Source organism: Cryptomeria japonica, chromosome 8 (genome assembly GCF_030272615.1).
Source record: "Cryptomeria japonica chromosome 8, Sugi_1.0, whole genome shotgun sequence".
Taxonomy (NCBI): Eukaryota; Viridiplantae; Streptophyta; class Pinopsida; order Cupressales; family Cupressaceae; genus Cryptomeria; species Cryptomeria japonica.
In genome coordinates this window covers 296,740,642-296,754,002 of record NC_081412.1, presented here as the reverse complement: position 1 = coordinate 296,754,002, position 13,361 = coordinate 296,740,642, and the positions used below count along the sequence as shown (strand labels likewise).

Below are 13,361 nucleotides of genomic sequence, written 5' to 3'. Positions count from 1 at the left end.
CAGTATCTGTGGTGTTTTGGCAGTAATACAGTCCCAATGATCTTAAGTCATGGCGATTTCCAGCCAATGCAATAACACTTTGATTTGCACCATGTAAAAATAAATAAATAAATGAGCACAAATTCATGTTCTGTTATTAAATTGAACGAAAGTTTTTGCAGTACATATGCTAACTTTCATTTTTATACCTGTTATTAACACACAACCACACAGGTCGAGAGCTCTTAACTCAGGGCAACATTATGCCAATCCTGTAACACCAACATCAGTAACCATCTCACACCAACCTAGATTCAAAGATTGCAAGTGGCAGCAATTATGAGCCAGTGCCTGGGAATCACAACATATATGCAAATGTTAGATACCAAACACAAGTTGGAGCTTTTGGATTACAATTGATCCTAATTGACCTACTAAATTAGGAATGAAGAATAAACTTGCTTCCCATACCATCTTGAAAGTCAAAAAATTCCATTACAGAACCCTTTGATTTCCAAGAAATAAATAAAATCTGCCTCACTTGCTAATAGACCTACCAGTAAAGCTCTGTCAGATGCAGCTCTAACGCAGCCACACAAATTTAGATGCCTCAATTTGTTGTACTTCTCTGATAGAAAGATAAGTGCATGATCACTGACTCCAGAACATCCACTTATGTTAAGCTTTTCTAGTAGACTAAAACCACGTGCCAATGCCTCTAGAGATTTATCTGTCAGTTGTGTGTTGTTTGGAAGATCTATAGCACGTAAATCATGGCAATGCTTTGCAACTATTTCTACTGCTTGTTCATTGAGTTGGTGTTGATTCTGGCGTAAATTAAGAGATTGCAAACAGTTGAACCTAGGAACAGCTGACAGAACCAAGTTGCTCATGTTCCGCTTACACCTACATTGCAAAAAGATATAGTCACTGCACTTGACATAAAAACACTCGTGATGAACCCCCACTTAAACACCTTTTGAGTAGGAATAGACTAAAAAAATTATATATGGTGCACAGAAGACCTACTATGAGGACATTTCAATAGAAAAACCTTTGGTGAAAAAGGAAAAACTCTTTAGGAAAAATCAACTAGAATCTCCCTCTTTTAAGTTAAGCCAACATTTAATCTATAGATGATAGACGTTAGCTTCAGGTGATTATAATTTGTAACGTCCACTATAATTACAATTTGAAGAGCAAAATTTAATGTAAAGACTTTTAACGTAAACTAGAGGCAAACAAACAGCTTGAAAGACAACAAAATGATATTCCGGTTATATCATTCACACACCATTAATAATAAATATATATTCCAAGAATGACATTTCAACATATTAATAAATATATATTCCAAGAATGACATTTCAACATATAAGCGAAGGACACACACCACTAGCTGAATTTACAAATGCACCTTTGCACAATTATTTTAACCTGATGAAGATCAAGACACCAATCTTGAGGTCCTAATTTATGGAAAAATGTAAGGAGTCCAGCAGGATTTACAAAAATGACTACTTTACTACAAGGAATGACCTTTAAAGACATTAAGGTCCATACTAACACGGCAAGCCATAAAACTGCCTGCTAATGATACCTCAGAGGGCTAAAATGTCTTAGAATGATGTTCAATCATACCAAAAAAATTGATGCTAAAATGTTAAGATTCACTACCACTGCTCACATATCAGTATATAGCAACCACAAAACTATAAAAAGCCAAAAAAAGGCAACCTTGGGTAAGAAAAAAAGTAAATTTTCAAAACTCTAGGTAGCTTAACCCAAGTAGCTAGCATCATTTATTAAAAAATGTCCAAGGCAGTCACATGGGCATGAAACATAATCACCACCTCGTTTCCAGAACTACTACAGAGGATATCTGATATTTTTCATGATGTGGATTAAAAAGGGATATTACTCGTGGAACACATGGAAGGGGTATGGAATAGAATCTAAAAATTTAGTATAGACAAAATGGAGTATTGTTCATGACCTCAGAATAGAGAAACAAAATTTAAGTACACTATCATAATCAGAAGAAGCATATCTTTCTCAATCAAACAGCTTGTTTGAAGAGGATAATTTCAAAACCCTTAGGAGGCATTACTTCTCTTGTTTCTTGTTAATCATTTAGACCACCATATCTATTCTTGTACTCAAGCTAAATTGTTCAATCGTACTTAGAGATCCTTCTAATTTATTTTATTGACTATTATGATTGCTTTTTTCCTTGGTGAGGGGACCTTCCATGGCCCCAGTACTCTAAATTTCCTCAACAGTGAAAAAGATAGAATCAATTTTAATTGGCTTGGTTACTATAAAAAAGTAAACATCAAATTCTCACCATGAAAGTGAAAGATCTTGAACACCAACACAGATTGCATCTCTCAAGCCAGTGCATACACCCAAGGCAACAATGATAGAGCGGTCATCTGCAAGCACAAGAATGTGCACAAGGAGCTCCATGGGTGAATCGTGCCATTTGGAATGTGTAGCATCATCTTCAGTTTCAATCTGCACATTGTATAAAACACTATAATTCTACACAGTAGGATTCTTTTCTTGCTTGATCATTGTGAAGGGCATTGGCTTCAATGCTTGGGGCTGTTGGGGGATCATAGGTTTGATGTTTTCTTTCCCTGACACACTTAATGCTCAGCCAATTCCCCGCCTTAATTCTATTACAGTGTACACAATATGCTAAGTTATTAAAATCTACACACACAAACACCAAAAGAATAAGTAATAGGAAGAAACAACAAAAATATTAACTTCCAAAACAAACGCAGCTTACAATAAGGTACAGAAAGCTAAAACACAAAAAAGTAACCTCATCAAATAGACAACAAAGCTATAAAGTTCTTAGTCATATTTATAAATTATAAGAATAAATAACCTTGCTCACATCAATAGGCGACTACTTTTCAAATCAATCAAGTTTAACCATTTGATGTCTCTATATACAGTGATATGACTAGAGGCAACACATAGCCATCACTTCATATATGATTTTGTTTACAACAAGGCTAACAATCTTGGTATCTTCAATTTCAATTTACATTCTAACAAATCAAGAATTGCAACCAATATAACAGTATTTATAATGTTTAAGCCCATACGTAAAATTTGTTTACGTGATTCCCAAGAGTGCTTAAGAGTTCAAATAAAGCCCTTATAGCACATTATTGATCATGTCTTTGTTACAGGGCCATGGGTCAGTCATGTTTTAGGCCCCATACAATATCGATGTACAACATCCAAGTCAGCACCAACAATAGAGAACAAAAATAGAGAGAGAGAGAGAGAGAGAGAGAGATTTTATGCATCAAATGCAAGAGAACTATGCTTGTCAGCAAATTTCCAAAAACGCGGGATAATCTACTTTAAGAAAATAGTAAATACTACTTAACAAAATGTCAAACTGTGATAAAGGGAAGTCATGAAAAGATTAAATAAACTTTACAAAAACAACAGATCAAATCAAATTAGTGTAGAACCTCTGTTTCATTAGGCTCCTGGATTAATTTGCAGAACTAGCATAATATCAACAGAAAGGTAATACGCCAAAAATTGTCACAAGAAACATAAAAAGTGTTTGCCCTCTTGGGTAAACGGTTAAATGCAGAAAGTAAATGCACAGAACATAATGGAAATATATTAAATAACCAGCCTCTGTATTAATTCCACAGTCCATGTACAATAAGTGCTTATAACATTACATCTGACATGACTAACATGATCCTACTTCAAAGAAAAGGTACACAATATATAATACCCGAAGGGGTGCGACACAACCGTCGCAAATCCAACTACCTACCTGTCGGCTAACTAACTGACCGCCGTAACTCATTATTACCGACGACAACATAAACATAATATAACAACATAACATAATGATTATTCCCGGCAACATCATCCCCCCCAAGAAAAGAAGTCGACTCCGATGACTTAATACAAAATAGAGATGAACAGCAGGAACTACTGACGCCAGTTGGGCCCGGATCTTATACACTTGCTGCGTCCTCGCCTGAAAACCCTTTTCTGCTACCATCCGATGCTCAAGTGCGGATTTCCCCATTATTGCTTCTTTTGACATCAAAGTCCTCCTGTGCCTAAACCAAACTTGTCTGCAAAACACGTTTTTCAGTCTCAGCTTCCACCAACTGCTACTCAAATGATACTGTCTCCCTAGCCAAGTTGTCCTCGATAGCGACCCATGCTGCTCTCTTGGCATCCAACTCCTGGGTACGCTGAACTAAGTCTCACGCGACTATTGCCCCCAACCTAGTGGTCAGCTCCTCCCGAGCCCTCTGTGCATCCACCAAGGCAACCTCACGTCCAGCCGAGACATACTCTGAGTTCCTCAAAGCATACCAGTCATGCCTGGAGGTGGCCACAACCCGTTGGCACAAAGGCTAGGAGACACCTCAAATCCTCCATCACACTCCCCAAAGGCTAAAAATTGAACTAAATAACTCCCTGGTGTCATACAACTGCGCGGACCTGCAATGCCTTCCCTCAAACTCTGTTTGTTCCCAACCTCCAAATCCGTCTCCCTCTACGGCTTATGGCTTCCTCGCCAATGCTTAGCTGCAGGCTTCTTTCTCATAGTACGAACAACCACAACACTTCCCGTGGTACTCTGTAGCTCAAAAATAAACTGGGGGTCCGGGGGCAACGCCCCCAGCAGGGTCGAGGGGCAGCGCCCCTCATGGGTTCTGGGGCAACGCCCCAGCGGGGTCGAGGGGCAGTGCCCCTTGCGGGGTCGAGGGGCAGCGCCCCCGCCGCCAACACCAATTTACAACCCTCAAAACCATATGAAAGTCCATGGTGCACAGCATTTCTGTGATATTTTAAGATGCCAAAAACCTTTCTTTTCCACTCTAAATTTCCAGTGTCCTGGCTTCAAACTCCAGCGAATCATTTTAAATCTAGTTGTCGTCGTTTTGTTTGTTTTTTTTTTGGGCACTGTAATGTCCCCGATGGCACCCTGGCCATACAACCTCCCTATACGATCAACAACAGCACTAGCACCTCCGATCGTGCAGCCACCTTTCCAATCGTGCGGCCACCTTCCCGTGTGGCCTACACCCCTCTATCGTACGGCAAACCATGACGACGGAGCGGCTGCGCAGCTATGCGGCTTTGTGTGTGGTTGTGTGGGGGTTTATGCTGGGTGTGCGGTTGACCACCGCATGATGGCATCCACCGTACGGTGTTACCACTGCCGGTGGCCCACCGCACGGTGGTCGCCGTCGGTGTTACCACTGCACAGTGGTCGCCATCAGTGTTACCACCACCGCTGGTGGCCCACCACATGGTGGTCACCGCCGTAGGGTGGTCCGTTCCTTTTTTTATATATATAATTTTTTTTACTGTACGGTCGCTGTCGTACGACCGTATGGTTTTTTCCATTTTATAAATTTTGACCATACGATCGCCTGTCATATGACCGTACGTTTTTGTTTTTTTTCATCTCCTGATTTAGATGTCTTAGAGAGTCGTCTACTCGAGTCCCCTGAATCTGGGATTACCTTTCATCCTTCTCGGTTTTCCTCACCCGAGAGTCACCTGTTGTGGTCCTGTGCCTCTTGAGTCGCCTGCCTAGCGTCTCGAGTCCCCTTCCATTCTCTCGGGTGTCTGTCTGGGCTCTCGAGTGTCCGTCCGGCCTCTCAGGTTCCCTGCGCTCTTCGCGTGGTAGGGTTTCAATTTGGGCCCATTGGTGGCAAGTCTATTTTCAATGGCCATCGGAAGACCTGGAACCACAAATTCTATAGGGACCACAACCTCCTTCCCGTACATAAGAAGAAGAAGAATAATAAAGATTTTGAAGACTGTGGTCTTCCACACAGGGTTCCAATCGTTGCCGACACTCTTCGGATTATTTACGTCGCCAGGGTTTGGGGCGTCTCCCTTCCAATATTCTCTGTATTCCGGCAGGTACACCTCTGTTGGTTGCTCTGGTTCCTCTACTTTGAGCCTATAGCTTTGGAACATTTCATAATCCTCCATTTGCCAGTGGAAGAGCCCATTAAGTGAGCATACCTCATCTTCAGAACATCCCTCCAATTCTAGCACCCCTTCACTGTTCGGCTCCATCGCGTTCTTGCCCTTGCTTTCATCGGGACCCCCTTCCCCTTTATTAGAGTCCTCTGAGTCCGAGTCTGAAGAGGCGAGCTCTTCACCGACATCTTGGGTGTGTAGGTCAATGGTATATTTCCGCCCTCCCTTCTCCATGGAAAGTGTATTTTTCTTCCAGTTGTGGTTTACCCTCGCGTTGATCAACCACGCTCTCCCCAGGATGGCGTCATAGCCTTTCTTCTTCGAGGGAATAACCACGAAATCTAACAAGAATGGTTGCGTACCAATTGTCACTTGTTGGGCCATCAACAAGCCGAGTGGCTTAATGTCGTGTTGGTCCGCTCCCACCAGGTTGAATGTGGGTGGCCATAGGGTGGGCTTCCCCAACCGCTTCCATGTTTCTTCTGGTAGTACATTCACCCTAGATCCCCCGTCCACAATGGTGTCCTTCAGAATGGTCCCACGGATACCCATTTCTACCACAGCTAGGTGTCTACCACTGCTCAAGGCTAGTAACATTGGGTCAGTCGAAGGGCTGACGGAAACGTCCTACCTGTGGTGCACTCGACAATGCGGTGGCGGGAACCCCTACCTATGGTGCACTCGACGATGCGGTGGCGAGAACCCCTACCTGTGGTGCACTCGACGATGCGGTGGCGGGAACCCCTACCTGTGGTGCACTCGACACTGCGGTGCTTTGCACATTGGTGAGGATGGCAGTCCTCAATTGTGGCATAGAGTCTAGAAGGTCTTTTACCTTTATCGGCACCTCTATCTGCAAGATTTGCCCAATGATGTTATTTTCCGCTTCCGTACGGGATGATGTACTCGCCACCTCGTTGTCCTGTCATTCAGTCGTCATCTCACGTTCAATATTGGCCTTTGCCTCCCGTAATCTCTCCTTCTTCGTACGAGGGTCGGGATAAGTGGCTTTTTTCGTCTAGGCACGGGTGATCGCCAGTACTTCTTTCTCACCAGTCTTCTCAGCCTTCTCAATGTTGAGGAGATTAACCCCTGCCTACGGGCAATTTGCGTCCTCATGGTCGCCTGACCCACACCAACGGCAGAGGTGCTGAGGGGTGGCTTCCTTCGTGCAATCACGGGCGAAGTGCCCCCACTGATTACAGGCCCTACATTAGATAATTGGCCAGCCCTTGGCATCATACTGGATACGGCTTCCGTTATTGTTATTGTTGCTATTCCTTCCGCCGCCGCATCTATTGTCCCGGTATCCTCCAGATGATGTCGTTGTGTTAGTATGTTGGCCGGTACCCGCTGGTGCAGATGTTGTGGCTTGCTCCGTGAATAGCACCTGGTTCATTTGCGTACTTCAGGTTTTCATGTTGTATGGGCACTCCTTGGTGGAGTGTCCCATCACTTGGCAAATCTCGCAGAATGCCTTCTTTTGGCAAGTACCCTTTGTGTGCCCTTCCTCTTTGCACTCAGTGCACCATATGTCCCCTTCGTTCCGACCAGTGCTTCTCATTATTTTGAATTCCTTTCTCATTTGCTCCATGTCTTTCTAGAGCGCTTGCACCCGTTTGCCAGCCTCGTCGTCGCTGCTGCTTTCCTGCGAAGAGTCGTTGTCCTCGGATGAGGATTTATTACTTTTCTTCTTCTTTGATGTTTTGTGTTCACTCTCCAAGTCCATTGCCCTATTATAAGCATCGTCATATGACATTGGGGGTACAATTTTCATCTTCCTCCGTAGGGAGGATTTCAATTCTTCAACGAACCATCGTTTCTTCAATCCATCTGTGGGTTGGCTTTCCATTTTACCCAAGAGTTCTTTCAGCCTCCGACTGTATGCCCGTACTGTCTCCCTGGTACCTTGTTTGGTACTGTATATCTCCATTACAATTTCATTGTCATCACGAAGCAACCGAAACTCCCCCGTGAATTCCTTCTATAGATTGGCCCACGTGGCCACTTTTTGCTTGTCCACATCGGAGTACCAATCTATGGCAACTCCTCGTAACGCAGTTGGGAACTATTGTACCCAGTCATCCTGGTCTGTTACTCCTTTGGTGGACCAAATGGTTTCACATGTACGGCAGTGCCGTAAGGGGTCTTCCTTGCCCTCCCCTGTGAACTTTGGCAATTTTTGTTTACTCGCCATCCCTCCGCTGGGTCTCGCTCCTCTAATTCCTTGTGTGCTTGTACCTAGCGATCCTCCGCCTCCTACAACTGAACCTCCACTTGTGGGTCCTCCGAAAAAAGTTGTTGACACCGAACCAAACAAATTGCCTCCCGTACGGTACCCTTGTGCTCCCTCGGCACCTTCGGTCGTACAGTCACCTTCCGGTGTCTCCCTTCGGTTGGTTGTCTCCCTCCGGTTGTCCTCTGAAATGGACAAATTCTTTAGCAAGTCTCTGGTAGCGTCGATCAGGTTTAGACTTCGCCTTGTTTGTTCCACCAACTCTTTGCGGCTTCTTACCCTACGGTGGTATTCTGGCGAACTGTAGAGTTCTCCTTCGGCACCCTTCGTGACTCCTTCTGGCAGCCCTACAACAGTGTATATAGTGTAGTTCTCTCCATCTATCTCTGCCTCCGCAACCTCCGTGACACCTCCTGGGTTCCCTTCGGGCAACCCCTCGGCCGGTCGTCCCTCGGCAAGCTGCCTTAGCCTACACCTTCGTTCTATCTGCTGTCTGAGATTCAACGCGGTTTGTGCCACTTCCCATTCGTCACTCTATATCTTTTTATTTTTGTCCTTATTTAGTCTATTGGGCATAAGTCACTTCCATACACAGCAAACACACGCCATGTACACAAAAAAACTTTTATTATTTTTATTTTTTATTTTGCCTTTCGGCCACAATTTATATCAGCAGTGTGTCGGGATTATTACAAGGTTCAATTTCCCCTTCGCCTCTTGCCATCACGCTCTACGTCCCACGATGATTGTTCCCTTTGCGCGTCGTCGCCCTCTGGGTCAATCTCACCGACGGGTAGGCCCGTTGTGTCCATGCGCCATCCGTGTCTTCCATTCCCGAGTTCGTCTAGGCAACAGCGCCAAATGTTTGCCCTCTCGGGTAAACGGTTAAATGCAGAAAGTAAATGCACAGAACATAATGGAAATATATTAAATAACCAGCCTCTGTATTAATTCCACAATCCATGTACAATAAGTGCTTATAACATTACATCTGACATGACTAACATGATCCTACTTCGAAGAAAAGGTACACAATATATAATACCCGAAGGGGTGCGACACAACCGTCGCGACTCCAACTACCTACCTGTTGGCTAACTAACTGACCACCGTAACTCATTATTACCGACGACAACATAAACATAATATAACAACATAACATAATGATTATTCCTAGCAACAAAAAGGATTGGAAAGACTCTTGAAAACATGCTTGACAATTATATTGTCCTCCTCACCATTCTTGCAAGTAGGTGTTTGTGGTTAAAAATAGCAGCTTCTACAAATATAATGTGAAAACACAATATATATTAATAATGATCCTAATTCATGAGTTGATGGGTGGGATGAGTTTTAGTGGTAAATCGTCAGGCTTTTATATGTCGTACCACAATGAAAATGAGAGATAGAAGTCCTAGGTAGCTTTACAGATGAGATACCCTTGGTAAAGACACCTAAGTCAAAAGTTGACCTACAAAACGAATTTACTAGTGCAAAAAATATTAATTCATGGATTTGCCAAGAGAACACATGGGCAATAGCATTTGCAGATGTATCATTGACCCAGGAAGTGTGGTGACATTGCCTTTGCATGGCAACTAAAATAAATTAAGTGCAATCAATATTTTACAGTTCTAAATCACTACAAAATAGTATAGACTTGCACCTGTACAAACTTGGGATCAGCCCAAAATGATGTATTATCAAGCTCTGGAATCACTAGAGTCAAATTCAAATACCATGCTATGGTCAGCATATCAAAAATCTATTCACTTAGACAGTAAAATTGCTACATTTTTCCAGGGCTTCTCATTACAACATAACATAATTCAATAAAACGCTCAATCTTTATTCCATTAGAAACATAGAAACATAAAAGGCATGTTAATATAGGTTCTTAATGTGACGTAATAAGTTCTAATATGATTAGTGCTCTTGAACAGATAATTTTTAAACATACCGCTGTTGTCATTTGATTCAAGCGTCCATTGCAAGACACCTTCAAGTAGCCATTATTGTTATATATTCCTGGAAAGAGAAAATCTAGTAATAAACCATGTAAGAATCTAGACTGTATGAGATAGAAGGTGATTAGATTTAATCCTTGCCTACTCTACTCTATCCCCAACATTTATGTCCATCTAGAATGAATTGAGATGATTGAAGTTGGATCCTCAAACTCTTATAGTATTTTAAAAAATATATATTAACAACTTTAAGTCTCCATTTATGCAATTATATGAAAATTTGTGTAATGATCTAGCCATCCTATCATTTGATTGCAGGATGGACACAAATTGCATTTTCTGAAAGGAGTTTAAAAACTTTCATGCAAATGCAATTGGCAGATGTAGATTTAGACTGCAAAACCTTTCTCAATGTTCTTTTTGTCTATGCAAAACAAGAGCTTTGGAACAAGATATTGACATTGATCGAAGCATAAAGAATTGGAATGAAAAAATGTCTAGATGTTTAGCGATGTCTTCCTAAGCATGAAAAACATAGTTGTAAACTGGCTTTGACATCTCAAATTTTGTACTGTAAAATAGGAAAAAGAGCTAACAAATTAGCAATATGTACTAAAATGGGTCACTTTCTAACATAACTTTCATCTATACAGATTATAACATCAAATTCTATGAAAATCCTTTCCATCAATACATATAGCAAGAAACTTGAAAAAAAGAAAAATCTTGCATGCGTATTTGTGGTAATCCTACACTCATATTTATATTATTGGCTTAATATTTTTAAACTGGATATTTTAAAAATTGTTTGCAAAATTAAAGATTTGCTTCAGTTTCTGTAAAAGTAAATTTTTTTCCAGCTTTTTGCAGGATCCATATAATATCTCAAAGAACTTGGAAATAATTTCTTATTAGGTTATAAACCAAACTTTACAAAATTGAACATCTGTTCTGGAAAAGAATTATCAAGATTTTCAATCTTCTAAAAAAGTACAGTTCCTTAAAAAAAATCTAGTAGCCAGTCTTTTATGAGCAATTATCAAGATTCCTAATCTTCTAAAAAAGTATCCTTCCTTAAATATTTTCTAGCACGTTTTTTGTGAGCTTATATTTTGGGGCGATTCAAAGTGTTGATCTGAGAATTACAGTTTTATTCTTCAATTTTGGTATGTGGAATAGTAGAACAACCTAAGAGTGGCTTTACTGCCTTATTTTTAATGTTGAGCTGTGTGTGTTGGACTTGTTCTCCAAAATCTTCATCCCTGCAGAGCACGTTGAGATTCTGCAATGGCAATCCTTTTGCTAGAAACAAGATTTATCAGTTTTTTCTTGGTTTTATTGTATTATTTAGAATTAACGGGTGTTCATCTTTCAATGCTAGTCTATTGGTTTTTTCACGCTGAAGCAAATTTTATCGAGTGTTGTAGTTGCAAATCCCCTGTTCGGCGTGCATACAGAATTTGGAAGGTATTCTAGGGCACGCTGAAGCAACAAAGAAGAGGGTTCTATATGAAATCCAGGGTCAAAAAGAGCTGATGAATATCTAAGTACAATCTAGAAAAAGGTCATGAAAACCTAGAAAAAGGAATAGGAAGATCTAGGCCCTAAGGAAGGAAACCTGTATATTTCATCCACTCAAAAGCCAAAGGAACAAGTTGAAGATAAAGAAGAGGAGTCAATTGATGGAAAATGAGTAGCTAAATCTCCAATGCTTGCAGCATTTTCACATTGACATCACCATTGCAAGCAATAATTACAGTGGCACATTGTAGATCCTAGCGCACAACACTTAAGGATTTACTTAGCATTCAACTACTTTAGATATTCATAGATCAAAGATGCAACTATTACAAATAAACATAACCCAAGATCAACAAGCACAAACATATGTACTTAATAAGAAACAACAATGTAATTAAACAAAAACAGACACAACCGCCATTTTCCGGCTGAAAAATCATTTTTTCCGTTTATTATTTAAGATTATTTTTCCAGAACCCTACAAACAAATACAAATTGCATCGTTTTCAGACATCTCACCTTCAAATCCCTGTGGTAGACACCCCTGCTGTGGCAATATCCGACGGCGTCAATTAGCTGCTGGAAATACTTTCTCACTACGTTTTCATGGAGTTCTCTGTTACTCGCCTCAATCTAAAGATAACATTTATATGTGAAAAACCAAAGCACTAATTTGATAAAGGAAAAGCTTCACAAGATAGCTTCATCACACTCACGATTTTGTCAAGCAAATTTCCCCCGGTAACAAACTCGAGAACAATATATATTTTCTTCCTGCTCGCCAAAATCTGTCAGAGATTGACATCAGTAATCATATTAAATATCTGTTAAAAACTGCCTTAGAAGATTCTTATCATAATGCCTGCGCAAGCAAATACCTCGTATAATCTCACGACATTAGGATGTTTAATGAGCTTCAGCGTGCATATTTCCCTTTTAATCTACAAACAGAAGAAAGAAATCTTGCACATCAAATCAGTACATAAAAATACTGCAATTGTTCCAAATCAAAGCTTTATATGTTTTCCATTTCCTTACATGATTCACGATTTTGCACCGGGAAACCTTCTCCTTGTCCAAGATTTTCACGGCATAGCTCTGTCCTGTTTCCTCGTCAATGGCGAGTTTAACCTTTGCGAATTTCCCCTCGCCAAGAGTCCTTCCTAGCTCCATACTCTGCAATCTGTCCTATGATTTTGCCAAATGTTGCTCTCACTCCGCGGGCCCTTTTTTTGTTGGCCATGTTTTTCTACCGACTGCACTCTATCAAATTTCCATTTTGGCGGCCTTGCACCTGTCTCTAGAGCTGTGCGTTCTCTCTCGTTGAGAACTGCGTGAACCCCTGCAAACCGCCAACAATACCAATAGTTAAACGCCACAAAATTTGTTAAGAATATTTTTCTTAACTAATACGCAAGTTCACCGATATTGAGCATTAGCAAATGCAAAAATAGTTTACAACAATGATTTTTGATTGGTTCAGTGCCATCACATTAATCACTAGTTAATGAAAGAGGCCTCCCCTATAGTCCCTGCGGGCAGGAACTAATAAAAAATATAGTCTTTATAGATCCCAATGGCCAACATAATACATTTGTTCTCTTCCAGCATTCACGTGCACTAGTAATTAGCAAAAAAATTAAATACGGAAG

General features: G+C 41.0%; 2 protein-coding genes across 4 annotated transcripts in view; both read right to left on the bottom strand.

Moving 5' to 3' along the window:
• Positions 1–13,026, bottom strand: part of LOC131035863 (CBL-interacting protein kinase 32-like) — a 47,985-nt gene extending 34,959 nt beyond the window's left edge. Inside the window, exons 1-5 of one of the 3 annotated variants that reach the window (XM_057967612.2) lie at positions 12,748–13,026; positions 12,588–12,650; positions 12,426–12,497; positions 12,229–12,342; positions 10,182–10,249 (exon numbers count right to left, since the gene is read on the bottom strand). In XM_057967612.2, the coding sequence (XP_057823595.2) occupies positions 10,223–10,249; positions 12,229–12,342; positions 12,426–12,497; positions 12,588–12,650; positions 12,748–12,882 (411 nt within the window). In that variant the 5' untranslated portion in view covers positions 12,883–13,026 and the 3' untranslated portion in view covers positions 10,182–10,222. Of the gene's footprint in view, positions 1–9,701; positions 10,265–12,228; positions 12,343–12,425; positions 12,498–12,587; positions 12,651–12,747 lie in introns of those variants that run through there. The other 2 variants (XM_057967610.2, XM_059209538.1) reach the window with 2 other exon arrangements.
• On the bottom strand, positions 195–3,099 carry LOC131035871 (F-box protein SKP2A-like). Its single transcript, XM_059210335.1, has 5 exons — positions 3,042–3,099; positions 2,549–2,697; positions 2,327–2,496; positions 537–885; positions 195–330 (listed from the first exon to the last, which is right to left on the bottom strand). Exons 1-5 carry the CDS (start codon positions 3,097–3,099, stop codon positions 241–243), a joined length of 816 nt encoding a protein of 271 aa, XP_059066318.1. The 3' UTR covers positions 195–240.
• Positions 13,027–13,361: the final 335 nt, after the last annotated feature.